This window comes from Rhipicephalus sanguineus, chromosome 1, assembly GCF_013339695.2.
Source record: "Rhipicephalus sanguineus isolate Rsan-2018 chromosome 1, BIME_Rsan_1.4, whole genome shotgun sequence".
NCBI classification, from domain to species: Eukaryota; Metazoa; Arthropoda; class Arachnida; order Ixodida; family Ixodidae; genus Rhipicephalus; species Rhipicephalus sanguineus.
The window spans coordinates 270,863,986-270,889,679 of NC_051176.1; the positions used below are offsets into that span (position 1 = coordinate 270,863,986).

The window sequence follows — 25,694 nt, forward strand, 5'->3', positions numbered from 1 at the left end:
ATTCAAACCCCTCCCTGTCGCGCTCCGCTCTACGTTGGAACCCAGCCTCTGTGTCCATGAACCGAATGCGCCACCTGAGTTGTACTCAGGAGCAAAATGTCATGGGCACTGTGTGTGTGTGGGGGGGGGGGGGGGGGGGGGGGGGGACATCGACACTGAGATATCACTCGCCACGAAGCCGAGTTGCCGAGTTATATCGGCTGCATACATGAAGCACTGGAGAAATGTAATCCGTTGATATTTACGTCTTTGTATGGATAGCTAAAGCCGGTTTCGTAACCGCGATATTAGAGAGATTTTCTGTGCCACGCATTTGAATAAATGTCAGTAGCAAGATCCATATCAAGGTAATCGAAGCCGTTGTCCTGCGTTTATTCGAAGAAAACAGACAAACGCGCGTCTCCAAAGCACGTGCCGTTGAAAGATAGTGTTAGCGACGGAAATGTCAAGGGCACAGTCGCAGAACTTTCGCAGCCGACACCATCGCCTGTCGTCCTACGTCGCAACGTTTGTGTTGCGAGGCCTGCGAACGTTTTCATTTCCATGCTCAGTGAAAAAACTTATAATTAAAAAAATAAAAAGAATACCGCTCAACCAGACCCGTAGCCAGGGGGGGGGGGCGCCCCCCCCCGAAATTTTTATTATACATGGTGTTTTACTGAAAATAAATAATGAAAATAGGCGTTTCTCTCAAATAGTCAAGGCTTTCAGCAAGTGCCCCCCCCCCCCCCCCGAAAAAAATTCCTGGCTACGGGCCTGCGCTCAACCAATCCGCACAGATGGTAAACCAGCGAAGATGAAACGTGCGGCCCCAATATTCACGAGCTGGAATCTATTGAAGTGTCCTCTGTTGTAGCTTTTCGTTTCTCTGTCACCACATTTCAGAGATGTATGCTTCAAACTTTGCATTTGGTTACGTTAGCTTAAAGAACACTAAGAACATCCAAATAATTTTATGGGCAGCGATTCATGCTGCGGTGGGTGTCATCCCTAGCTGTATATGCTGACAAAACCTGAAGAGAAACTATAGTGAAAACGCGGAGGCTCTTCGAGGTAGCGTGTGCTAGCATTGCTTCTTCATTATAGTTTCTGCGCACTCACGGACCGCCACATTTTCCCACCTCCTAACCGTACACAGCTTTGCTGTAAAGCGTGATAATATTCTGTATTTCTGTCAGTACGACTTGAACTAAACTTTCTCATTCGATTCTTGTTTGATTTGAGTCGTTGATGCGCTTACATGTTGAGTGCTTGTTCATGTAGAATACCCAGTGCACCCTACTTAAAAACAGAAACCATAGATTTATACTCGTATTGTCACGTGGTGGTGACGGATGCTGGCAGACAACACGCATACAGGACGGCTGACGAAAGAAATTTGGGCGAACTTTTGCAAGAAAGTGCAGCTGCATTTCACCAGGGGTAGTGTTGATACTGGTATACACTCTAAGAAAAAAAAAAGAGTATGCGTGACTCTTTTCGGAGAGTTCTGACTTGCCACGTATAGGACTCTCTTTAAATAGTCACGGTGACTCTCTTGGTGGGTCAGGGTCGGCTCGCTCTAGGAGAGTCCCCTGACCCTCCAGGAAGAGTACAAAGACTCTCATCGGGAGGATCACGTTACCACTTATAGAGAGTCAGACGACTCTTGCCGGTAACGCTCCTAGGGGGGGTCAAGGGACCCACACCGAAGCATCAAGCGACTCCACAAGTATTTTAAGCTACTCATTTGATCCTTGCTCTACTTTTGCGCGACTACTGTTGAAAATGGTGGAGTATTCATTTTAAGCAAGTCCAATAATACTTGCCGTTCTGCCCAGCGACTGTAAAAAAAGAATAGTTCAGTTTTAGCATTATTTTAATAAAACTCGTCAAAACAACACATATTTTCCAGCGAAGTTATATAGAAAGCGCGAAAAGATGGTCTGTGATTTCCAATTAAGAAGCTTGGGTATTCCTCATTTACATGCTTCTATGAGAATAGCCAACTAAAATGTGTGACTGTGATGTGCACAGTGTCATATGGTGCTAAATGAACAGCAGAAATCGCCATCATGTTTACATATTTATTCCTTGCGATTAAGAATAAATCAAAAAGTGGTGATGGCTTGAGGCATCAGACTTGTCGCTTGCTAGGTTGTCGCTCCTGTCCAGCGTGAGCACCATGAAAAACGGTATCTGAAAAGCAGAACGTGATATTATGATGAGAAAATGGAATTGCAGTAAAGGTTTGTAAAACCTACACAATAAGTGGTTCACACAGACATAATAAAGGCTAACAACAAAACAACAAAGCACATCCTCCGGCAGCCAGAGGCATGCCGTGAGCGGTTATTGACCGCATGTTTTACAAACGTAACCCATCCTTAAATACTCAGATAAACAGATGCGAGTACTAGGGCCCGAACGACACCCAGCGCGTGCGTACGCCGTCTACGTCGAGATCAGACATGTCATATGCTAGAATTAGCGCACATAACTCCCACAGTCACGTACACTCACTCGATTCTGTTATATCGCCCAACGTCATCGCAGTGTATGCAAACCACGAAAACAGCAAACAGAAACGAGGGAAAAGAGTGCACGCCGGCGGCCGCAACAACGCGCACCGTCGAAAGTCTAGAGCTTTTTCACTTTACCGGCGAGGCGTGTCCAACTTGAATGACTACCGCGTACGTTCTGAAAGCCACCGTGCTATATCTGCACCTCAAACTACCGTCTTTAATCCAACAAAAACCATTACATATAGTGCGTCTGAGCGTTCTGTACACAGGCTTCTTCTTTTTTTTTTTTTTCGCGTTCCCACGCGTGGAAGCACGCTGCACACTCAAGGTCGATGGAAATGTTATTATGAAGTGGACTAAAGTGCATCTCAAAACGACATCTTGCACCTTCAGTAGTGCTGCAGACACGACGTGCGATCAGCAAGAAATGACCCTCGATTATTGTTTACATTGCTCACTATATGGGAACTTCTACAGCAACGCGCATAACGGTGGCAACTCGTTAACTGACAGCTTTAGTTGGGCATCCGCAACAGCCCCGCGGATCAGGGTTGCTAGGTTTGGCTACTTTGCGACAATTTGGCTACTTTTTTAGGCCGGTGGCGGCCAACGTTACTTTGGTGGCGGCAGAAAAAGTGTGTTGGCTACTTGGCTACTTTTTGGCTAGTTTCTTGTTGTCTCAATTTGAACCAAATTATCAATAGCTTGTGACGTCGCAGCCGCTGGCGTTCGAGTATGCGGTGCCAAAACGTGGTTTCAAGGCGTGTTACACTCTAAGAAAAAAAAAAAGAGTATGCGTGGCTCTTTTCGGAGAGTTCTGACTTGCCACGTATAGGACTCTCTTTAAATAGTCACGGTGACTCTCTTGGTGGGTCAGGGTCGGCTCGCTCTAGGAGAGTCCCCTGACCCTCTAGGAAGAGTGGAAAGACTCTCATCCGAAGGATCACGTTACCACTTATAGGGAGTCAGACGACTCTTGCCGGTAACACTCCTACGGGGGTCAAGTGAGCCACACCGAAGCGTCAAGGGACTCCACAAGTATTTTAAGCTACTCCTTTGACCCTTGCTCTACTTTTGCGCGACTACTGTTGAAAATAGTGGAGTATTCATTTTAAGCAAGTGCAATAATACTTGCCGTTCTGCCCAGCGACTGCAAAAAAAGAATAGTTCAATTTTAGCATTATTTTAATAAAACTCGTCAAAATAACACATATTTTCTAGCAAAGTTATATAGAAAGCGCGAAAAGATGGTCAGTGATTTCCAATTAAGAAGTTAAGGTATTCCTCATTTACATGCTTGTATGAGTATAGCCAACCAAAATGTGTGACTGTGATGTGCACAGTGTCATATGGTGCTAAATAAACAGCAGAAATTGGCATCATGTTTCCATATTTATTCTTATGATTAAGAATAAATCAAGAAGTGATGACGGCTGGAGACATCAGACTTGTGGCTTGCTAGGTTGTCGCTCCTGTTCAGCGTCAGCACCATGAAAAACGGTATCTGAAAATAAGAACGTGATATGATGAGAAAGTGAAATTGCAGTAAAGGTTTGCAAAACCTACACAATAAGTGGTTCACACAGACATAATAAAGGCTAACAACAAAACAACAAATGCAAACAGGCATGGTCAGGAACCAAGTTCTTTGACGTCGAGATCAGACATGTCATATGCTAGAATTACCGCACATAGCTCCCACAATCACGCACACTCACTCGATTCTGTAATAACGCCTAACGTCATCGCAGTGTATGCAAATCACGAAAACAGCAAACAGAAACGAGGGAAGAGTGCACGGCCGCGGCCGCACCAACGCGCGCCGTCGAAAGTCTAGAGCTTTTTCACTTTACCGGTGAAGCGTGTCCAACTTGAATGACTACCGCGCACGTTCTGGAAGCACCGTACTATATCTGCACCTCAAACTACCGTCTTTAAGCCAACAAAAACCATTATATATAGTGCGTCTGAGCGTTCTGTGCACAGGCATTTTTTTTTTTCACGTTCCCACGCGCCGAAGCACGCTACACATTCAAGGTCGATGGAAATGTTATGAAGTAGACTAAAGTGCATCTCAAAACGACATCTTGCACATTCAGTAGCGCAGACACGACGTGCGATCAGCAAAAAATGACCCTTGATAATTGTTTGCATCGCTCACTATAAGGGAGCTTGCACAGCAACGCGCATAGCGGTGGAAACTCGTTAACTGACAGCTTTAGTTGGGCATCCGCAACAGCCCTGCGGACACAGGCTGCTGTTGGAAATGGCTGGCAGATAACTTCCGCAGAGCTGCTGCAGACGCCCAGCTAAAGCTGTATAATTAGTACCTACGAAAGCAGTACACTCACCGTTAACTGGCGCCCGTTGTTCCTGTCCGCAGCTCCAGGAATATTTCGTCCACCAAGCGTCACCGCGTCACTTCGTGCACGGAGCCGGCGTTGCCGGCGTCAACACCAACACCACCGAAGACGCGCATGAACAGACACACAACCCGCGCAACCAACACGCAACGCATTCCAATAGACGAGGAGACAGAGAGGGAAACAGAAGCGGCACGCCACCCCGGCAGGGTTGCCAGGTCGAAAAGACAAAAAATAGCCAATAAATCAGAAAAACTAGCCAGAAAGTAGCCAACTTGAGCCAAGGACACTAAAAGTAGCCAAAAGTAGCCACACGTGTGTGAAAACGACTGCGACCTTGTTATTCAAATGACTAAATTCAGTAGCCTTTTGGTGGAAACGTAATGAAGTACACTAGAAACCCTTCAAAATCATAATTTCTGAGAATAAATCATAAATTGTTGACTTTAGCAATCATTTCGTGCCGGATGATGAAGTTTCTTACGCTGTTGCAGAAATGACGTCCTCTTCGCGCGCCTTGCGTGACTTTTCTTGAAAGGGCTACAGGTACCACCGACAATAAAAATTAGTGCTGCATAAGCATGCACAAAGTCAGTTTCCGTGATTGAAGCATAAATTGTACTCACTTCGGCAATCGTTTCTCGCGTGATGACGAAGTTGATTCTCGAGTCCCAGTCCACCCCTAATTCTTGGAAACGACTCAAGGAGTTCGTCAGATATCCGATTTCTAATGTCGACAAGTGCATAACACTTAGAAGAGCGATGAATTGGGCTAGTTGGTGGTCGTTCATGGTTTCCTTGTTGTGCTGCAGATGACGAGACGAGGACGGTAGGTCGATACAGGGACACAGGACAGGTGGTGCACAAACTTACAACTGGTTTATTCACATCTTGCGAAGTATCAAATATAGGTTAACAATCAGATGGGAAAGGGTGAAGGAAGGGAAAGTGCGAATAAGGTAGGCAAAAAGTAAATATAGATAATGCAAGCATATGACATGTGCCATCTTGAGCTCAGACAAATTCACATCTTCGCAAGATGTCAATAAACCAGTTGTAAGTTTGTGCACCACCTGTCCTGTGTCCCTGTATCGACCTACCGTCCTCGTCTCGTCATCTGCAGCACAACAAGGAAACCATGAATGTGCATAGCACCTTGGATGCGGAGCGCTTTCGGTTGCCCTGTTCACTTTCAATTAGTTTAAAGTCGCGTTCAGCAATAGGTGGTCTGCGAAATGAGACGCCATGCAACAGTTTTCTCCCAAGTCCCAGCCACTTATGCATAAGACTTTTCTTTTGTATAATGCGAGCGCCAAATTCAATTTCGGGAGCTTGCAACACGCCTTGATAACCATGTTTTGACACCGTATACTCGAACGCCAGCAGCTGCGACGTCACAAGCTATTGATAATTTGGTCCAAATTGAGGCAACAAGAAACTAGCCAAAAAGTAGCCAAGTAGCCAACACACTTTTTCTGCCGCCACCGGCCTAAAAAAGTAGCCAAATTGGCGCAAGGTAGCCAAACCTGGCAACCCTGCACCCCGGCGCCGTTGTGGCGCGTTGCCTCGCCGGCCTCGCCTCCGTCGTCGAGCCAACGCGCCACAACGGCGCCAAAGGGCAAGCGCGCGATATGTATGGCGTATACGGCGGAGCCGCCAATCGAAACGCGCTTCAGGAGGGTCCCGTGACTCCAGTCGAATTGCGAACTCTCTTTCTCTGCCTGTACCTTCCAAAAAGGGCCAAATGGACACCCGAAGAGAATCACGCGGCCGTGACCCTCTTTTGACTCTCTTTTTTTCTTAGAGTGTGTATAGACCCCCCTACCCCCCATAAACTATCCAGTTGTCTGAAAGCGTTCGTCCTTTCTTGCTCCGTCTTTGTCCGTTTGCGCTTTACGTTAAAATGCATTAGACCAGATGGCGCCGAATATTTTTCTAACCTTGACTTTAATTCAAGTCGTGTAGCTGATATGTACAGATGAGGAAGACGTACAAAGCGACGAAGGTATACATACTTCGTGCCTGCACGCTACCGCATCAATTTCGACAGCCATCGTTCGTGAGATCAAAAGAAGAGTCGTGCGAGTAGCGCACGACATTGACATCTCTCATATAATATGTCGTATGGATAAAATTTTCTTCAATTCATCGCCTGGTGCGCTATACATAGATCCTTGAACAGATCAAAATGTGACCGACGGTTTACTGCGCGCTATTTCCAACCATCGATAATGCGACTGGCGTCACAAGGCTAATTGCTTTGCCCGCAATATGCAACCGTTTAAGGGATGTTAAATCTTGTAGTCACGCACTAAATTATACTGTGTGAGTAACCGAGTATGTATTATATTTTTTGATGTCACGTGTTTGGTCAAAGCTATGCGTTGACGTAAGCGCGATTCATTTGTTGGTGACTGCACGTTATCCGCGTAACTTCATAGAGCACAAATATTCGAATATTCTGCCGCGGTCACAGGAAGCGCGAACGAAGGAATATGTGGCTGACGATACCGGCGGTTCCGCACACAGCGTCGTGAAAGGGGATCGTGCGACGCGCACGATGAGCGAACCACTGGTCAAGGAACATGTGGAGCTATGCAGCGCCGTTTGGCTGATGTTCCGAGGCCGAGTACGTGAGTTATGCATTTTTTTTCCCTGCTACGTTCGCGATAAACACAGCGTGGAGTATATTGGCGTAGACTTCACGTTGCACCGTAAGTTCCGTGGCATCAGGTTTCGAAGTCCTGAAGTGTTGTTGATGGCTGGATTATCTCGAGCATACGTAAGCACGGACACCGGCACGTTGTTGTAAGCATTTATTAAGCCTCGTCGCTTTGTTCCTCGCCTCTTTGACTGGATAGGCGCAGTGCTACTGAGGGCCATTTTATTTACCAGTTGGCCATTTACACGATGTTGATTGTAAAAAAAAACGTGCATTAATTATACCCGTAAAGAAATATTCTGTCGTATTTGCAGCCAAAAAACACGCCATAATCGACTCTGTAGCAGTAATTTGATGCATCCTTAAGCGCGTAGTCCTTATGAGTTTAATTATTCTATTATATTTATGATGCACCCTATAGAGAAAGTGTAATAAATATTTTAGAAGACACTGAGATCGGGCTAGTTGGTACTGATCCATATTTTCTATAAGCGCGAAGGACACGTTACTAAATAATGAAATATTATTTCATTATTTTGACACCCAAGTCCAGGTAATCTTTTGTGCCATTAGTTTTAGGGGCAGCGAATATTTACTTTTGAGTTGCATAGTTGAACGGCGAGTCTTATGTGACACGATTGGTGCTTGCGTTTACGAAGCTGAAACGTACTTACATTATGCTGCAGTTAAATGTTGTTAAGCTAGTTGCTGACAATAGTCATCAGAATGCAAACGATCGCTGAGATTTGAACTCGTCCTAATGACAATATCTGGATGTATATGAACTTCAACGGCGAAGGTTGTACTTGACTTTGCGCAGAAGAGAGAGAAAAGAAATAGCAGAGAAGGAAAGGCAGGGAGGTTAACCAGTTTAGGACAACCGGTTTGCTACCCTACACATGGGAACAGTATGGGGGAGATTGAAAGATGCAGAGGAAAGAGAGAGAGAAAGACAGCACATAACACATAACATTTTAACGTCTTTAGTGCTTCCGATATTCACTTAATGACTATCACTTGTACTCAGAAACGAGTCTACTGTGCCTTTGGGTGAATTCTTCATGAAAGTTGTAGTTCTCCGGGCATTCATTCAGCCAGGAATTTGTGATGAAAGATACCTTTAACGGAGAGGGAAAATCGCGGCAACGGGGTATAACTGTCATCCAACGAGCAACTGTTTTTGTACGAGAAATACGTGAACGCTCATTTCAACGCATGCACAAGCACGCGCGTGTGCGCCGGTACTTTATCTAAATGTTTTCTTTTTGTTTTTTGAACCATAGTGATGTCCTCATCACGTATCACGAGCTGTGTAAATATCTCCTTTCTCCGCTGCCTCAAAGTCACCCGCTGCATTTCTGCTGCTCACAAGCGGCGTCATTCATCACAAGCTTTCTTAAAGTTTCGTTAACACTGTGCAAACTTCGGTTTCTGCGCGCCTCAAGATGGTTGGGCAATATGCTGAGGGGTGGGAAGTGGAAAGAGATGGGTAAGAGGTGCTCCAGTCCTATTCAAAAGCATACCATGGAGCGTCGAGAGGCCTTCACCCAGCCGCTTTAACCTCCGGCCGGATTCTTATACCCCGGTGTCAACTCGATGGAATGGGCGCCCATGAAGCAGCGTCAACGCGCTCACGCCGAAGCAGCTGGCAGCCGCCTCGTTTCGCAAGTTAAATGCCTTCACTAATGGAGCAGCAGTGGCAGCTCGGCGCTCAGTGACAGAGCATCTCGCAGTCCGCGTTGTGCGAAAAAAAAAAGAGGCGGGGTTCGGAGGGTCGCATAGTGACACGGGTGCCGAAAGTACGAGAGTGCCACGAGGACAGCACAACAGCGTGTAACGCTGCGCACCGCATATCGGTCCATGGACAAGGCAACCTGTTGAAATATACATGACAGCGCTTCGGCAACCGTTCCTGTTCCGTCCACGAACGTCGGCGCGTTCCCTTGCAAACATGGCTCGACGCGTCTCGCTTCGCTTCGCCGCTGAAGTCACGCCTATGTGTGCAGGGACTCCGGAAATGCTGTGATGCATCGTTTTGTTTTTGCATAGCCACAATCACATTTCCGCTAGGGCGAATCAGTCGGACAGTCTGAATGTATTAAAGCAAATACATATATGCAAGAAATAGCTTGGGCATTGCATCGTTTATAATGCTATTGATATTGCATATATTTGACATATGTGTGACACACATATGACTCCACACCCTTTGGTGTATCGCATAACACGCCATTTGACACTAAACGCGCCTGCACGTTATACGTCTGGAATAATGCAACAGTTCTGTTTCGAAATTCGATTATTTTTTCGTCTTGAGCTGGGCAACGCCCAGCCGTTTTCACAACAGTAGGCCGTGTCTGAGTGGCGGATGGTAGCGTCTGAGGAATAAAAATTTTGTGCTGGTCTGCTGGTGTGCGAGCCTAGGGGTCGTATAGGGGAAATATTCACACCTGTATAAAAAAAAAAAAAACGCTCGTCGCACTTCATTTGCGCATCAGTTTAGACACTATCTCTATCACCACCAACTTTCTTTTCTTCTTGTGCAATTCTTGTTAAGATGGAAGGGGCGGGGTCTCGATTTTATTCAGTGCAAAATAAACGCGGTCAAATTATTACACGGCACTACTTTCGAATTGTTTGACCGGGAATTCAGTGACGTGCCTATATGCTTAAGTTTTTTTTTCTTTTTCACTCCTCGAAATGAAACAGCCTCGTGTTGTGGTATCTCTTCGCGTGTCTTGTAGGGCTGCCGTCGTTATTTTCGCGCGGATTTAAAGTACGCATCTCTTCCAACGAAGCCAATTTTCTCATTTCTGCCTTAATACCGCAGCCTTTATCACAGCCTTCAGGAATCTGTCACTTTGAAAGACTGCTGCAGCGATTGGCTCTGTCGGTGGATATGGATAAATGACAACCGGAGCAGCAACAATGACATATTTAATAATGAAAAAATAATTATTTCGGATGGTCTCAGCAATGGTTTAAGCGCAAAACGAGTATGCATGCACATCACAGCTGAGCAACGATGCAGTTCCGTGCAGTCGCAGTCCGTGTTCGCAAGGGGGGAAAGTGAAGAACGTCCACTTGGTCTCCGTTTCTCTGCGGTGCAATCATCCGGACAGTTCACGAGACACAACACAAGTAGCGCCACAGGCGAGTTCAATTCGCGCGCGATAACGGCGTCTGAGGCGTCAGACCTACCGTTTCCGTAAAGCGCGATACATTCGAGTAATGTCCTGCCCTGGCACACATGAAATCTTCAGACTTCTTGTGGTTGGACAGATTTCTTTGGTCTGCTCACAAACGTCCATACTTTGCTCACTACTGGCTCAACGTACCAACTGAGCGAAGACAGAATGCATGCTACCGCCATTGCGTAGAAGAGGCCGTTATAGCTGTGCCAGTTGTCCTTGAAGTAACCTGGAATAAGAACGAAAAGCACGTGTTGAAGTACAGTGGTAGGGCGTGAACATTTGGTCGCTGCGTTTTTTCTTGTGTTTCGATGATTACTGCGAACTGTGTGAATACGGACAGCTTCTCACGTAGCGTTTTCACGAGCTCTGAAAGTCAACTGCCGCTTTCTTCGAAATGTTTGTTTGGGAACAGTCTTCGTGAAAAGTACGCAGGCCACCGCGCATATGCGAGCGCAGAACCACCATTGCAGTGCGGTTTAGATGTCGAATGGCTGTCGTAAGATCAAGAGAGCTGGTTGGAAAGAACAACCCCTTACCCGAAAGGTTTTAAATGGTGGTTACGCTATAGCGAGGCCACGCCGTGAAAACCAATAAAGGCTCTGATCTTGATCGCTGTGCGTCGAGTACTTTCGAGGAACGCTTTAGTCTGTTATTTTTCTATAAGGAATAACTTCATACTCAGCTGTATAAATTAGTCACGCACGTCTATCCGTCACCAGCGTGGGAACGCTAATTTCCGCCAACCACTTCTTTTAATGTGGACAGTAACAGCCCGCTTAATATTACCCATCTGCTGTTTTTTTTATGTCCAAGAGTTCAATGTTTTAGCTTCGGACCACTTATTGGCACGGTGGTACTGTGGAACCTGCTGGTTTGCTGAAAAGCTGTTATTCGGCTTGGATTTGGAGAGCAGAAAGGCGCACAGCTCGCTTTGAACCAAATGAGCAGCTTACGTACTTTCTTAATGCCTGGCCAACAATTCAAGGTTATTAAATAAATACACGAATAAATAAGTAAATAACTAAATAAATACTACGTTGTCGATATTTTTGTGTTGCCGGTAGAAGCTGAGAAAGGCAGAAAGAAAAAAAAAACACATTCGGCCTCACCTATAATGAATGGTCTCAGGAGGCAAGTAATGCCGATGAAGAGGTTGCACATTCCAAACGCCATAACTGCTAACTTGGGTCCAAGGAACTCGGTGAGCAGGACTGGAGTCATAAATATGAGCCCACCGGTCACAAGGCCGAACAGCAGGGTCATCACCACAAAGAACCAGTAGCTGTCCATAAAGGGCATGACAATCATTGTCAAACCCGTGATGATTCCGCCACTAATGAATATTCCCTTGTTGTCCATTATTTTCTTGTACGCCAAAAGACCAGGGATCGGCTTGCTAAACAGGTCCGCTATGCCGTACACAGACAACAGAAACACCCCATCGCTTATCGGCAGGCCCTTGTCCGTGGCGTAATCAGGGATGATGATAATGAACGTACTAAACACAAAGAAAAAGCCCACCGCCGAGGTGGTTACTAAGATGAAGTACTGGTTGCCCAGCAGCTTCAGGTCGTTTAGCACAACGCGAATGATGTTTCCGCACAGAGAAGAGTCGGCAACACCGTCGTCGGCCATCGGGGCCACGATAGACTGCATCCCGTTTTTCAGAGCCGTGTCGGGCGCTGACCCGGCCTCCCACAGCGGGGCCAGTGGACTGGGTTCGTTCAGCTTCTTCAGACTGGGGGCAGGACTGCACCTACGGTCGAGGTGTTCCTCCCGGCTGTGCCACATCTCGCCGTCGGAGACCACCATGCAGAGTCCGGACACGGACACTGCGCACGCGCTGTCGTTGTCACCGAGGGCCGAGCGAACGGACATGCGCGACGAGTAGCGCCTCCCTATGTTGCCACCGTGCGGGTTTGTGTGGCCGTTCTGGAAAGGGTGGAAGTCCAGGCTCTGGCACTTCTCGCGTAGCGGCTCCAGCATCTTTTCGTCCTCGCCGTCTGGCTTGACGGTATCGACTTCGTTTTCTTTCCGCGTCGCGTAAGAGAGGGGCGTCAGCAAGATGGAGCCCATGACGCCGTGCAGTATGGTTCCACCGTAGATGAGCAGTGCTCCGCGCAGGCCGAACTCGTTGATGAGGTACTCGAGCAATGCGGGCCAGAAAAAGGAGCCGATGGTAGAGCCCGAGTAGGCCACACCACAAGCTATGGCCCGGTGGTTCTCGAAGTATTCAGTAAGCAACATTGGCGTCAGGTTGCACACCATCCCCGTCCCGGCTCCTGCGAAAGCAGTTTGATAAAAAAAAAAACAAAAAAAACAATGCATTCGCATCTTTCTGCGTGTATTGAAGGTTCCAGACTCGATTTACAGGCTGCGCCATTTCGCATCAATGCTTCTTGGCTGGTTCTTTAACCCGACACGGTAACTTAAGACATGTGATGTTACTCTGCAATGGTGGACAATATATGCCATATTCCAGTTCACTATGACGCTGCTAAGTTTGAGTACGTGTACAGTCCAGCGCGATATGACGGTTATCGCGCGAGCGTCGGCCGGCCTATAGCATCCCCTAGCGGCACGTTTCGGAACAGTGAAAATCAAGATTACGCATTCTTCTCGCCCTCGCTGGCTGTTCCATGCTACAACAATCGACCCTACGACGAACTCTACACCCTTTCTCTCTATTTTAAGCTTTCCATTCGTTGCGATCAAGTGTATTCTTCGTGGGCTCTTATCTCCACGGACGATAACGAAATTGCTGGGATCTGGTAAAGCTGTTGCTTGGCACCATGGGCGTCCGGAGGGGGGTGCAAGGGGGGGCAGCTGCCCCTCCCTGGAATTTCGGATAATATTTTTCTATGTGGTGGCAATGAGCTACACAGCTTGATTAGCACACTCAGGTGCCGGCCTTCTCTATTTACAACCAATTTCGCGCTTTGCACACTATTGAATAATCTTGCCGGTGATTTCATGGCAGTGAAAGCTGTCAGTGCTGAATCCCCCCCCCCCCTTCCTTGCACCCCCCTGCAATAAGTTCTGCGGACGCCCTTGCTTGGCACTGTTTCGTTTGAATGGCTTGCTAAGTTCAACAAAATATATCGCGTTTTAATAAAAAAAAAGAAATAAAAATAATGCGTCTTCCTCAGACGGGAGTGGACGCAGCTTAAGGAACAGCAAAAAGAGTGAGTGAAGCTTGCCTGATAACTCCCGCTCCTCGAAAGAGGATTGTGGGACGTGGCGCTGTCGTAGTTCTTGGCTGACGCTCGTGCGATAACCTTCAAATCGCGCTCGACTGTACATGTATATGAGAAGGGGGAGGGGTATTAAGAACGCTAGTGTGCAATATATATATATATATATATATATACAGGGTGTTTCAAGAAATGTGTCCAACCTTCTCAAAAAATCAGGAAAATTCGATATTTGCTCGGGGCTTTCAGAATTGCTTTTTCTGTAGCGGCAGGAATCTTAAGGTAGTTAAGGACATCATTTAGGACAGTAATTAAGAAAGTTACATTAATTAACTTGTTAATTAGTGGAGTTAGGTGATTGTGTCAAATGGGAGAATTGAAGTTCTTCATGCGAGGAACCCATCCGAGCTTTGAGATTTCGGAAAAGCGTCCTCTAGTAATTGTTGTGGCGTAATGAAATTCAACAAAACGCAACGGCTTTCAACAGCGAAAGCCATCGAATTCGGTTGAATTTCATTACTTCGTAATTATTACTAGAGGCCGCTTTTTCGAAATCTCAATGTTGGGATGGGTTTCTGGCACGAAGAACTTCAATTTCCCAATTTGACACAGTCACCTAACTCCACTAATTAAAAAGTTAATTAATTTAACTTTCTTAATTACTCTCTCAAGTCATGTCTCTAACCATCTTAAGATGTCTAGCGCTACAGAAAAAGTCATTCACCCATTTTGGACGTCTCAGAAGAATATGGCAGTTGCGTTCTTCCATGTTTCTGTTTAGGTTTCGCCATTGAATTTGGTTGAACTTCATTACTTCGTAATTATCACTAGATGCCACTTTTTCGAAATCTCAAAGTAGGGTTGGGTTTGTGGCATGAAGAACTTCAATTCTCCCATTTGACACAACCACCTAACTCCACTAATTAAAAAGTTAATTAATTTAACTTTTTTAATTACAGCCTCAAATAATTTCTTTAACCATCTTAAAATCCCTGCCACTACAGGAAAACCAATTCTGAAGGCAGAAATCAAATATCGCATTTTCGTGATTTTTCGAGAAGGTTTGACACATTTCTTGAAACACCCTGTGTATATATTGACGCAACCTACATTCAAAGTACGCGCGCCGGACGTTTCCTACAACCTTTCTAGTTGTCCACGGAAAGAGAAAGAGGATTACCGGTGGATGCCATGCGCTCTGACAACACAGGCGCGTGCGAACGGACGGGACTCGAGAAGAAGAAGAGGTGTGAGGCTCTGGTAGAAAAACGGTGTTCTATAGAGACATTCTCGTTGTAACTATTTGTTTGCAGGGCACAAGTTCGCCCGAATTAAAAGTGTTTTCTTAAACTGTGCGTGAGAAATCTGGTGGAGGTGCTAGGTATGAACCCAAGCTCTTCTGAAGTTGGAGGAAGCAACCCGGAGCCAAGGAGACTCGGATCCATCGAGCTGACTCCTGTTCACCAGCGCAGCAGTCGTCGCCTACGTGGTGAGGACCCCGAGTTTTCTCCTTTGGATTCTACAAGAACAGCAGCAGCTGTTCACGGAGACGCTACCGAGATGGCTTCTCAGGCGATGCCAGCACAGATTGTAGTGGATCCGCCGATGACGCCCGAACCTTTCCACGGTGACGCATACGAAGACGCAGAGGACTGGCTCGGACGCTTTGAGCGCGTCGCGAGGGTCAACGGCTGGGATGAGGAGCGCAAGCTACGACGTGTTTACTTCGCGTTGGAAGATTCCGCCAGAACGTGGTTGGAAAATCACGAGACAGCCATCTTGTCCTGGGATGACTTCCGACGGGAGCTGCTTGCTACGTACCCAAGTACAGATCGCAGGGAGAGAGCCGAAGCCGCTCTGCAAGCAAGAAACCAGCGGAATAATGAAAGTGTGGCCATGTATGTAGAGGACATGTCCCGTCTCTTCCACCGAGCAGATCCCAACATGAGCGAGGACAAAAAGCTTCGTCATCTGATGAGAGACGTGGAACAGGAACTCTTTGCCGGTTTGGTTCGGAGTCCACCGTCCACCGTCGCTGAGTTCCGTTCTGAGGCGGCCACAATGGAAAGAACACTTCAACAACGAGCGAGGATGTACAATCGGGATCTGGGCATTGCCTCCGTAGACGCAGTGCCGACTGTATTCGGAAACAGCGTGGAGTTCTTACGTGAACTGGTGCGATCTGTAGTGCGAGAGGAGCTCCAGAGGCAGCGGCTCGACCATCGCGCTCCAGCTGTATCGTCACTGGCCGACGTGGTGCGCGAGGAAGTCAGACTGGCAGTTCGAGATCCCCAGCCCATTCGGGAACCTCAGCACTATGCCCAGCCAGAAGCGCCACCACAGCGACCGCAGAGAGTCTCATACGCCGATGCACTACTGCAAGGACCTCCGGTGCGTATGGACGTCGCAGCCACTTCTGTGTACAGCACTACGCCTCCGAACACGCTCCCGCCACCCGGTAGGAGACCAAGGAAGACTGATATATGGCGCACTCCTGACAGAGTACCTCTTTGCTACCACTGCGGAGAGGCGGGTCACCTCTATAGAATGTGCCAATATCGCCAAGCAGGGCTTCGTGGTTTCGCGGCAAATGCACCTCGTCCTCGGAACGGTGAGCGTCCCTTCGAAATAGAACAGTATTTGTCAACTCGTCAAAGCCAGCATGACCTCCAGCAACATCAGCCTCGTTCCACAGTGCCTTTGAGATATCGGTCGCCGAGCCCCCGTCGGTCATCAGTCCCTCCCACTCCAAGGCGCCGTTCACAAAGCCCGCGTCGGGAAAACTAGAGTCAGCGACCTCTGGAGGTAAGGCCGCTGCCGACGCTAAAACAGAAGAACCTCCATCGCTGACTCCGAACGACGACGATGGACTAAAAAGCCGCTACAGTAACTATGATGTCGCTTCCGACTTGAGTGTATTTGTTGACGGCTACGAAGTGAATGCACTAATGGATACAGGTGCAGATTACTCAGTAATCAGTAGCGAGCTTGCCAGAACACTGAACAAGGTACTAACTCCTTGGAATAGACCGCAAGTTCGCACCGCAGGGGGACACCTCATCGACCCGAAGGGAATGTGCACTGCTAGAATCGGCATAAGAGGTTTCACATACGTCGCACGTTTCATTGTACTGCCTGAATGCTCTAGAGACTTGATCATTGGTATGGACTTCCTGCAGGCTAACGGCGCTGTGATTAACTTGCCGGAAGCATGCGTCTCATTCTCAACAAGGCACGCCATCGCAACGTACAACACCGAAGAAAAAGTCAACGACCTCTGTATCGCGGACGACGACGTGGTGATACCTCCAAGGTCTAGCATAGCTGTCAGAGTAAGGAGCAATGCGTTCAGTGACTATAAAGGACTTGCAGACAGCAATGCCGGACTCATAGTCGAAAAAGGTATCTGCATGGCGAGAGGCCTTGTCGAGCTTAGCGGCAGATGTGCTAACGTTTTGCTCACCAACTTTGGGAATGAAGTACGACACCTTGCGAAAGGAAGAGTCATTGCGAGCCTCCATGACTACACCCACGTTACGGACCTCAGCACTTCCGAGGACTCATCACCTGGTTTCCAAGATGTGGATTCTGTCCTCGGATCCATTGACATCGAGCCAGGACTACTACCAAGCCAGAGGGAACAGATAGAGAACCTTGTAAGAGAATTCGCCGCATGCTTTTCTATGTCATCTAAGGTCCGACGTACGCCTGTTACCAAACATCGTATCATTGTGGACGAGTCAGTCAGGCCTATACACCAGCACCCTTACAGGGTGTCACAAAAAGAGAGAGAAGCCATCGGGAATCAAGTCAGGGAAATGCTCAGAGACGATGTAATTCAGCCATCGGCGAGTCCATGGGCGTCGCCTGTGGTGCTTGTAAAGAAAAAAGACCAGTCCTTGCGCTTCTGTATAGATTACCGAAGGCTGAACTCCGTCACTAAGCGCGATGTTTATCCACTTCCAAGAATTGACGACACTTTGGATAGGCTACGAGATGCGAAGTTCTTTTCCTCCCTAGACCTAAAAAGTGGGTACTGGCAGATAGAAGTGGACGAACGAGATCGCGAGAAGACGGCATTCGTGACACCTGATGGGCTATATGAATTCAAGGTACTTCCATTCGGCCTTTGTTCAGCTCCCGCAACGTTCCAGCGGATGATGGACAGTGTGCTGTCCGGACTGAAGTGACAGTCCTGTCTCGTTTATCTTGATGATGTTGTGGTTTTTTCTGCTACGTTCGATCAGCATATGGAACGGCTGCGAGCTGTGCTGAAAGCTATCAGTTCAGCAGATCTGACGATAAAGCCACAGAAATGTCATTTCGGCTTCCACGAGCTCCTTTTCCTCGGACATGTCATTAGTGCTGAAGGCATTCGCCCGGATCCTGAGAAGACAGCCGCAGTAGAAAAATTTCCAAAACCAACGGACAAAAAGGCAGTTAGACGGTTCCTGGGCCTCTGCGCTTATTACAGACGCTTTGTTCAAAATTTCTCGAAGATTGCGGAACCACTAACGCGGCTGACGAAGGAAGACACCCCTTTCATTTGGCTGAAGGAACAAGAGGATGCCTTCAATGAACTGCGACAGCGTCTTCAGAGTCATCCAGTTCTTGCACATTTTGATGAGGAAGCTAAAACGGATATTCACACAGACGCAAGCAACTTGGGTTTCGGGGCCGTCCTCATTCAATGGCAGGAAGGAGTAGAACGGGTCATTGCATACGCTAGTCGCACACTATCGAAAGCTGAGATAAACTACTCGTCGACAGAAAAAGAATATCTAGCGGTAGTGTGGGCCATCAGTAAATTTCGGCCATACTTATATGGCAGACCTTTTCGAGCCATTAGCGACCACCATTCACTGTGTTGGCTGGCGAATCTCAAAGACCCGTCTGGACGTCTAGCCAGATGGAGCCTACGGCAGCAGGAGTATGATATAACGGTCGTATACAAGTCCGGGCACAAGCACAGTGATGCTGACTGTTTGTCGCGCGCACCGATTGAGTCTAGTGGCCCTACTTCCACAGAAAACGAACAAGACTTCCCTTTTTTGGGAGCTGTGACTTCGTCGCAGATGGCAAAACATCAGCAATCTGACCCTGAGTTAGTTATGCTAATGAAATACTTAGAGGGACAACCTGTTGATGTTCCACGTGTTTTTTCCCGTGGCTTGTCGTCATTCGTCATCAGAAATGACGTCTTGTACAAACGAAACTTTGAGCACAATACAGAGACATTCCTGCTTGTCGTCCCTTCAGTGTTACGACCCGAGATTTTGGGAGCGTACCACGATGACCCATCAGCAGGACACTTAGGAGTGACCAGAACATTAGCACGCATTCGCACGAAAATATTACTGGCCGAAATTACTGAATTCTGTGCAGCACTATGTAAGAACTTGCCGGGATTGCCAAAGGCGTAAAACACCACCGCTGAAACCAGCTGGTCTCCTCCAACCTATAGAGCCACCTGAAGCCCCATTTGCACAAGTGGGAATGGACTTACTCGGCCCATTTCCTACGTCGACGTCAGGGAAGCGATGGATCATCGTCGCAACGGACTATTTACCTCGATATGCCGAGGCAGCGTCTCTTGTGAGGGGAACTGCTGCTGAAGTAGCCGAATTCTTCGTGACGAACATCGTACTGCGGCATGGCGCTCCTACAGTACTGATAACAGACCGAGGAACCGCATTCACGGCTGATTTGACAAACTCCATTATGAGATTAACGCACACCAGTCACAGAAAAACAACAGCGTATCATCCCCAAGCAAATGGACTGACCGAACGGCTCAACAGAACGTTGACTGATATGTTGTCGATGTACGTGGACATAGAGCATCGAACTTGGGATAAAATATTACCGTATGCAACGTTCGCGTACAATACCGCTGTACAGGAGACGACTCGCATGACACCGTTTCAACTTGTTTTTGGCAGAACTGTTACCACGCCCCTAGATGCAATGCTGCCTGTTGATCAAAATTCTGACAACGACCAAAATACCAGTGACTTCACGCAAAGAGCCGAAGAAGCAAGACAGCTTGCGCGACATCGCATCCAGCAGCAACAAGAAGCCGACGCCCGTCGTTATAATTTACGACGAAGAGACGTCAAGTATGCTCCTGGAGACAAAGTATGGGTGTGGACTCCAGTACGTGTACGTGGGCTCTCCGAAAAACTACTCAGACGTTATTTTGGCCCCTATAAGGTACTTCGCCAGCTTGGTCCTCTCAACTACGAAGTTGTCCCAGAAGAGCAAGTAGCATCATCGAGGCGGCGGCATCGCACAGAAATTGTACATGTCGTCCGAATGAAGCCGTACTACGACAGACAGTGATCAATCAGACACCACTGCTGGACGATGTCTACTTTCGTCAACAGCATCATGAATGCCACCCTGGAAACCACCTCACAGCAAGCATCGGGACGATGCATTCTCAGAAAAGGGGTAATGACGCAACCTACATTCAAAGTACGCGCGCCGGACGTTTCCTACAACCTTTCTAGTTGTCCACGGAAAGAGAAAGAGGATTACCGGTGGATGCCATGGGCTCAGACAACACAGGCGCGTGCGAACGGACGGGACTCGAGAAGAAGAAGAGGTGTGAGGCTCTGGTAGAAAAACGGTGTTCTATAGAGACATTCTCGTTGTAACTATTTGTTTGCAGGGCACAAGTTCGCCCGAATTAAAAGTGTTTTCTTAAACTGTGTGACAATATATATATATATATATATATATATATATATATATATATATATATATATATATATATATATATATATATATATATATATATATATATATATATTATATATGTGTGTGTGTGTGTGTGTGTGTGTGTGTGTGTGTGTGTGTGTGTGTGTGTGTGTGTGTGTGTGTGTGTGTGTGTGTGTGTGTGTGTGTGTGTGAAAAACTTTCCTGTTGGTCAACATTTATTCCGTGTCTCCCGCTATGGCATGCCTCATGTTGGCTTCGCTTGCATATATACCCGTAAGAATCACTGACAGAGCATGAAGGTCTTTCAGAAGTAAACTAATCGATCTTGGTAACGATAAAACTTCTCACAGTAAAGCATCCTATTCTTCGTTGGAGAGTTTGACACGCTATCTCGCAAGCAGAAGGAAGACGTGAATAACCCAAGGTGAGCGGATCACTAGCTGTCGCAATTTTTGTGAAGGAATCGCACATAAGTTCGCGAACTGACGCAGTAATTATCAAAATGCTGTCCACATTGCGCAGACCAAAAGTGAACCGAGAAGTGAACTGAGAAGTTGGGATCTTGACGACTGTAGACAGAACCATTCGGCAAAATTTGGAAAACGTTTACGTGCTATATTGCAGATGTCGCGTGATAAGCGCTCAACCCTATTAAATGCGAAGCATTTCTTAGCGAACTTCTGCGACTTTGAGCGTATCTATCTATCTGTCTATCTATCTCTATCTAGCCGCCTACGACTTTGTGCTCTCCTGGTCGCTTGGTTCATCTAATGTGCACCAAAATTGGTATGGCGTAACATGACTGTATGACGAACATAAATGACAAGTCATAACATGAAAATCATGACACGCATGTCATGTACAGCATGATTTACATGCTACGCTCATGGCGCGCTGGCGGCCGTTTCGCTAGCTTGATATACACCAAAATTGGTATCTTGCGACGTGACCATGTGGCGAACATAAATAACACGAGTTAGCATGCAAATCATGACACGCATGTCATGTACAGCATAACTTACGTGTTACGCTCATGGTGCGCTGGTGGCCGTTTCGCTAGCTTTATATACACCAAAATCGGTATCTTGCGACGTGACTGTGTAACGAACATAAATAACACGAGTTAACATGACAATCATGACACGCATGTCATGTACAGCATGACTTACGTGCCACGCTCATGGGGCGCTGGCGGCGGTTTCGCTAGCTTTTTTCTTAAGCTATTTCTCTTATCTTTCATTTATTTTTATTGCGATATCTATTCCACGTACGCTCGAGGCGCGTTCACGCCGTCGTGCTCTGCGCTATCAATGGTGCATGCGCGGCTTGCACGGCTCGCGCGTGCAGTGTTATACGAGAGCCTCTTCGGAGACAGGATGTCGTTGTGCTGCAAAAACAAACACAAACGCGATCGACCGTGGTTGTTCTTGCACGGTAACGGGAGCACATGATAAGACCCGCACTAAGACCAATGCTCGCACAAAACAGTTGAACAGGGCCTAGAGTTTCTGGTGAGCTGCCGCACAGTTCCAGCTGCGCAGAATTGTAAAATAGCTGCCGCTATATATATTTGCCGTTTATTTGGTTGTGCATATACGTACGTATATGCACTTTATCGCGGAACGACAGTAAACGCCAAGCTGATACCTACGACATTTCACTGGGGAGTGATTACTTTAGAAGGTTTTTCCCGCCGGTCTCATGCACGTTCGAGGTGCGACATCATGAGGAACGTCACTGGCGGTGCTCGTCATAACGACAGCGTATTGAGACGCCGGTAACTATCGTGGCGCGGTTCCTTTAACTAGTTAAATCACCTCATGCTTAGCCATGTCGACATACCACACCCATATGTAGTTAGGTCGGGGACGCGGGTTCGATTCGCGGCCACGGTGGCCGCGTTTCGATGGAGGCGAAATGCAAGAACTCCCGTGTACCTATTGAAACGTGCACGCTTAACAACCCCTGGTGGCCAAAATTAATCCCGATTCCCCCATGATGACGTGCCTCGTAATCATGTCGTGGTTTTGGCACGTAAAGCCCTATAAATTATCATTGTTATAAGATTATCGTCCTAAGAGTTCAAGCGCCACGCTGAGCCTTGCTATCGCTGTCAGTGATTCGCCCTTCGGGCGAAACGCCGATTTTTGTTTTCTAAGACAGCATTAAAGGGAAAGCGTGTCGCGAATGCCAGTGACGTCAAAGGATACACGAAGGTAGAAAATCATTAACTAATGAGTAACTCCATCAATAGTTTTGTTCAACTGGAGCTGTGAAAGCAGTTTATCGTTAATAACAGGGATTACTAGCTAAATAACTAAATTATAGCTGAGGTCGCACTGGGATTTCTCTGCACCACGCATTTAAAGACGTGGAACTTACTTGTGAGACGTCGCTCAGACCGTACTGAAATTTTTTTCGCCCGTTTATAATTAAGTTGCTCAATGTGGTCAATAAGCCGAAAAAAGGATTGTTTATTGGAACTTGCTGGGCTATATACTTTACATCCTGACGACAGCATGAAGGGCGAAAGCGCCATGCTGCACACGCTTACACTTTTTTTTTTTACATCCGATGTGTATTATTGTTTATTATTGCATGTGTAGGTACTTTCACCCTTCACGTTGTCATTTGATACTTACGTTGGTTTCTGTACAACCAGGCTCTATATTTCTGCTCTGCAAAAGAGGCCTCCATGCAACTGCCCCTTGTTCTTGATTACGGTTAGCACGATGAAACGCATTTGTTTAGAATTTGACTTCTATAGGTTACCCCGATTAATTTCGTAGAAAAAAACAAAAAGGTCAGTAAAATGACACAACGAGAGAGGCAAATTATACGAAGACAATAAGCGTCAATTTCCCACTGTGTCTACACTTCTCTGCAACCCAGTCATGTAGGCATCTGCTGTCACCATGTACGCTTGTATCATCAGACGCTTGTTATCGGCTGTTACCTGAATGTTTGGCAACAAGGTTTACGGATGCGGTGACAGCAGTTGTCTTTAAACGGGTAACTCACATGTCTCAAAGGGCTTGTTTACGCTATACTGATTGATAAATAAGTGTCCGCGTGTGAGTAAATGATACCAAAGAGAAAATTAAAACTAATGGTCGCCACAATTCACGGAAAAAGACGCAGACATATACATTATTTTCCGGCTTATTCATCAAAAAGTCTTGTTAACCGTGCTGTTTAGTCACATGAATGAGCTTGAGACCGTGCAGCGGAGCAAAATTGAGTCGGTAAGGAGGTGTTTTTGGGAATTATTTTCGCTGAGTTGCTGTGCAAAACGTACACGTTCCGAAACTGTCGAAAGCGAAAAAAAATAAAAGGTAAACGACAAAAACAGTGCAGAGAAGTCCTCCACGGTGGACGATTCACCGCCACGATGATCCACCGACGATCCGCCGCCATGGTGGATCAGTGGCTACGGTGCTCGGCTGCTGACCCGAAGGTCGCGGTTTCGATCCCGGACGCGGCGGTCGCATTTCGGTGGAGGCGAAATGGTAGAAGCCCGTGTGCTGTGTGATGTCAGCGCACGTTAAAGAACACCAGATGGTCGAAATTTCCGGAGCCCTCCACTACGGCGTCTCTCATAATCATATCGTGGTTTTGGGACGTAAAACCCTACATATTGTTATAAGCGCACAGACTGCTTCACTAAAATTATTTTATTGGACTTTTGATATATCGCCTGCCTTAGCCGATTATATTTCACGCAGCAACATATTCTTTCTTTTTTAACCGACGCATTTGATCGATCCCGATAAAAAGATCATCGACAGTTATGGAAGAACGGGCGAAATCCAAGCGGTATTTCTCTCCTAGGATCTCTTAGCTTACCACGGTTCAGTTAAACGAATTTTGGACTCTGTTCCGACATCCGAGCGGTGGGACAGAGTCCATGACATAGGTCTCAAAAATGAAAGTGTTGTTCACGAATGTTCGAACGCAATAGAGGACACCACGGGGTAAACGAGTGGGCGCACACACTCGCAGCCTCATCCGTGTCATCCATGCTGTTGCACGCAAACGTTCTTGAACATGTTAAAAAGACCGGGCGTGCAAACACGAACACAAGAGAGAACAAGGCACCACAGGAGCCGGCGTTTGTGGCATCCTAACTTCTCTCTTGTGTCGGTGTTTGCACGCCCTGTCTTTTTAACATGAATACTTATCAACTATCTCAGCTCTCTCTTATTCTATTCTTGAACATAAAGGCAAACCTATAGGTTCGTAGATTTGGTGGCTTCGGCACATGTGGCTATGTACTGTGCGTTGAAAATTTATTATACTGACCGTAAAATATCCCCACAAGTATGACGATGACCACAATGTTTTCTGCAAAGAAGCAGCAGCTTATTGCAATGCCTGTGACGATGACTCCCGTCGTCACGATTGCCCTAATGGACAACAGCCGGCTCAGGGCGCCAGCAATGGGTCCTGCGGAGAAAGAGGCAAATAAGACGTGCGGAAGTCAAAACACGGTTGTGTAGTACACTCTGCAGGTATTAATTTCAAGTTACAACAGCCCAGCGGCTTAATGAAAGTTCAGATTTCTCGAAGATGGTTCCGCCGTTGGCTAATTAGTCCCTCCGTAAAAAACTGTGTTAAAGCAGGTTAAAACTTGACAATATTTTTTGACGCAAGGAACGTAAACTAGTTGAAGCGGAACGACTTATTAAAAGAGCAATTACTGAAGCTGTTAACGACGCGTTCCTCACTGTCGAAAGCAAAACTGCAAAAAGTGTCAAAGAAATGCGCATTAAGGGAAAAAAACTATAGCTTTCGTCGTAAACGCATTTGTCAGATTGCATTTTCTGTTACAAGCTGATAGAGAAGCAATTACGCGGCGTCGACAAGCTATAAATTTTCTCTAACGCATGGTTCCGCCTTGTCCTGGATTTGACACAAAATGAGAATCTAGAATATTTAACAATGTGAAAATTCAACGCACATACCAAAATTTATGTGAAACGAAGCGTCAGTGAAGTGATTAATTGGAAGCTGTGCAGCTGACGGGGATACAATTACATGTTTATTTGCACCAC

At 46.8% G+C, this 25,694-nt stretch overlaps 1 protein-coding gene across 1 annotated transcript in view; it reads right to left on the minus strand.

Moving 5' to 3' along the window:
* Positions 1-10,448: 10,448 nt before the first annotated feature.
* The window catches only part of LOC119378966 (uncharacterized), a 68,112-nt gene continuing 52,866 nt past the window's right edge, over positions 10,449-25,694 (minus strand). The window contains exons 3-5 of the mRNA XM_037648078.2: positions 24,943-25,086; positions 11,833-13,005; positions 10,449-10,949 (exon numbers count right to left, since the gene is read on the minus strand). Coding sequence (XP_037504006.1) covers positions 10,789-10,949; positions 11,833-13,005; positions 24,943-25,086 — 1,478 coding nt within the window. The 3' untranslated portion in view covers positions 10,449-10,788. The remainder of the gene's footprint in view (positions 10,950-11,832; positions 13,006-24,942; positions 25,087-25,694) is intronic.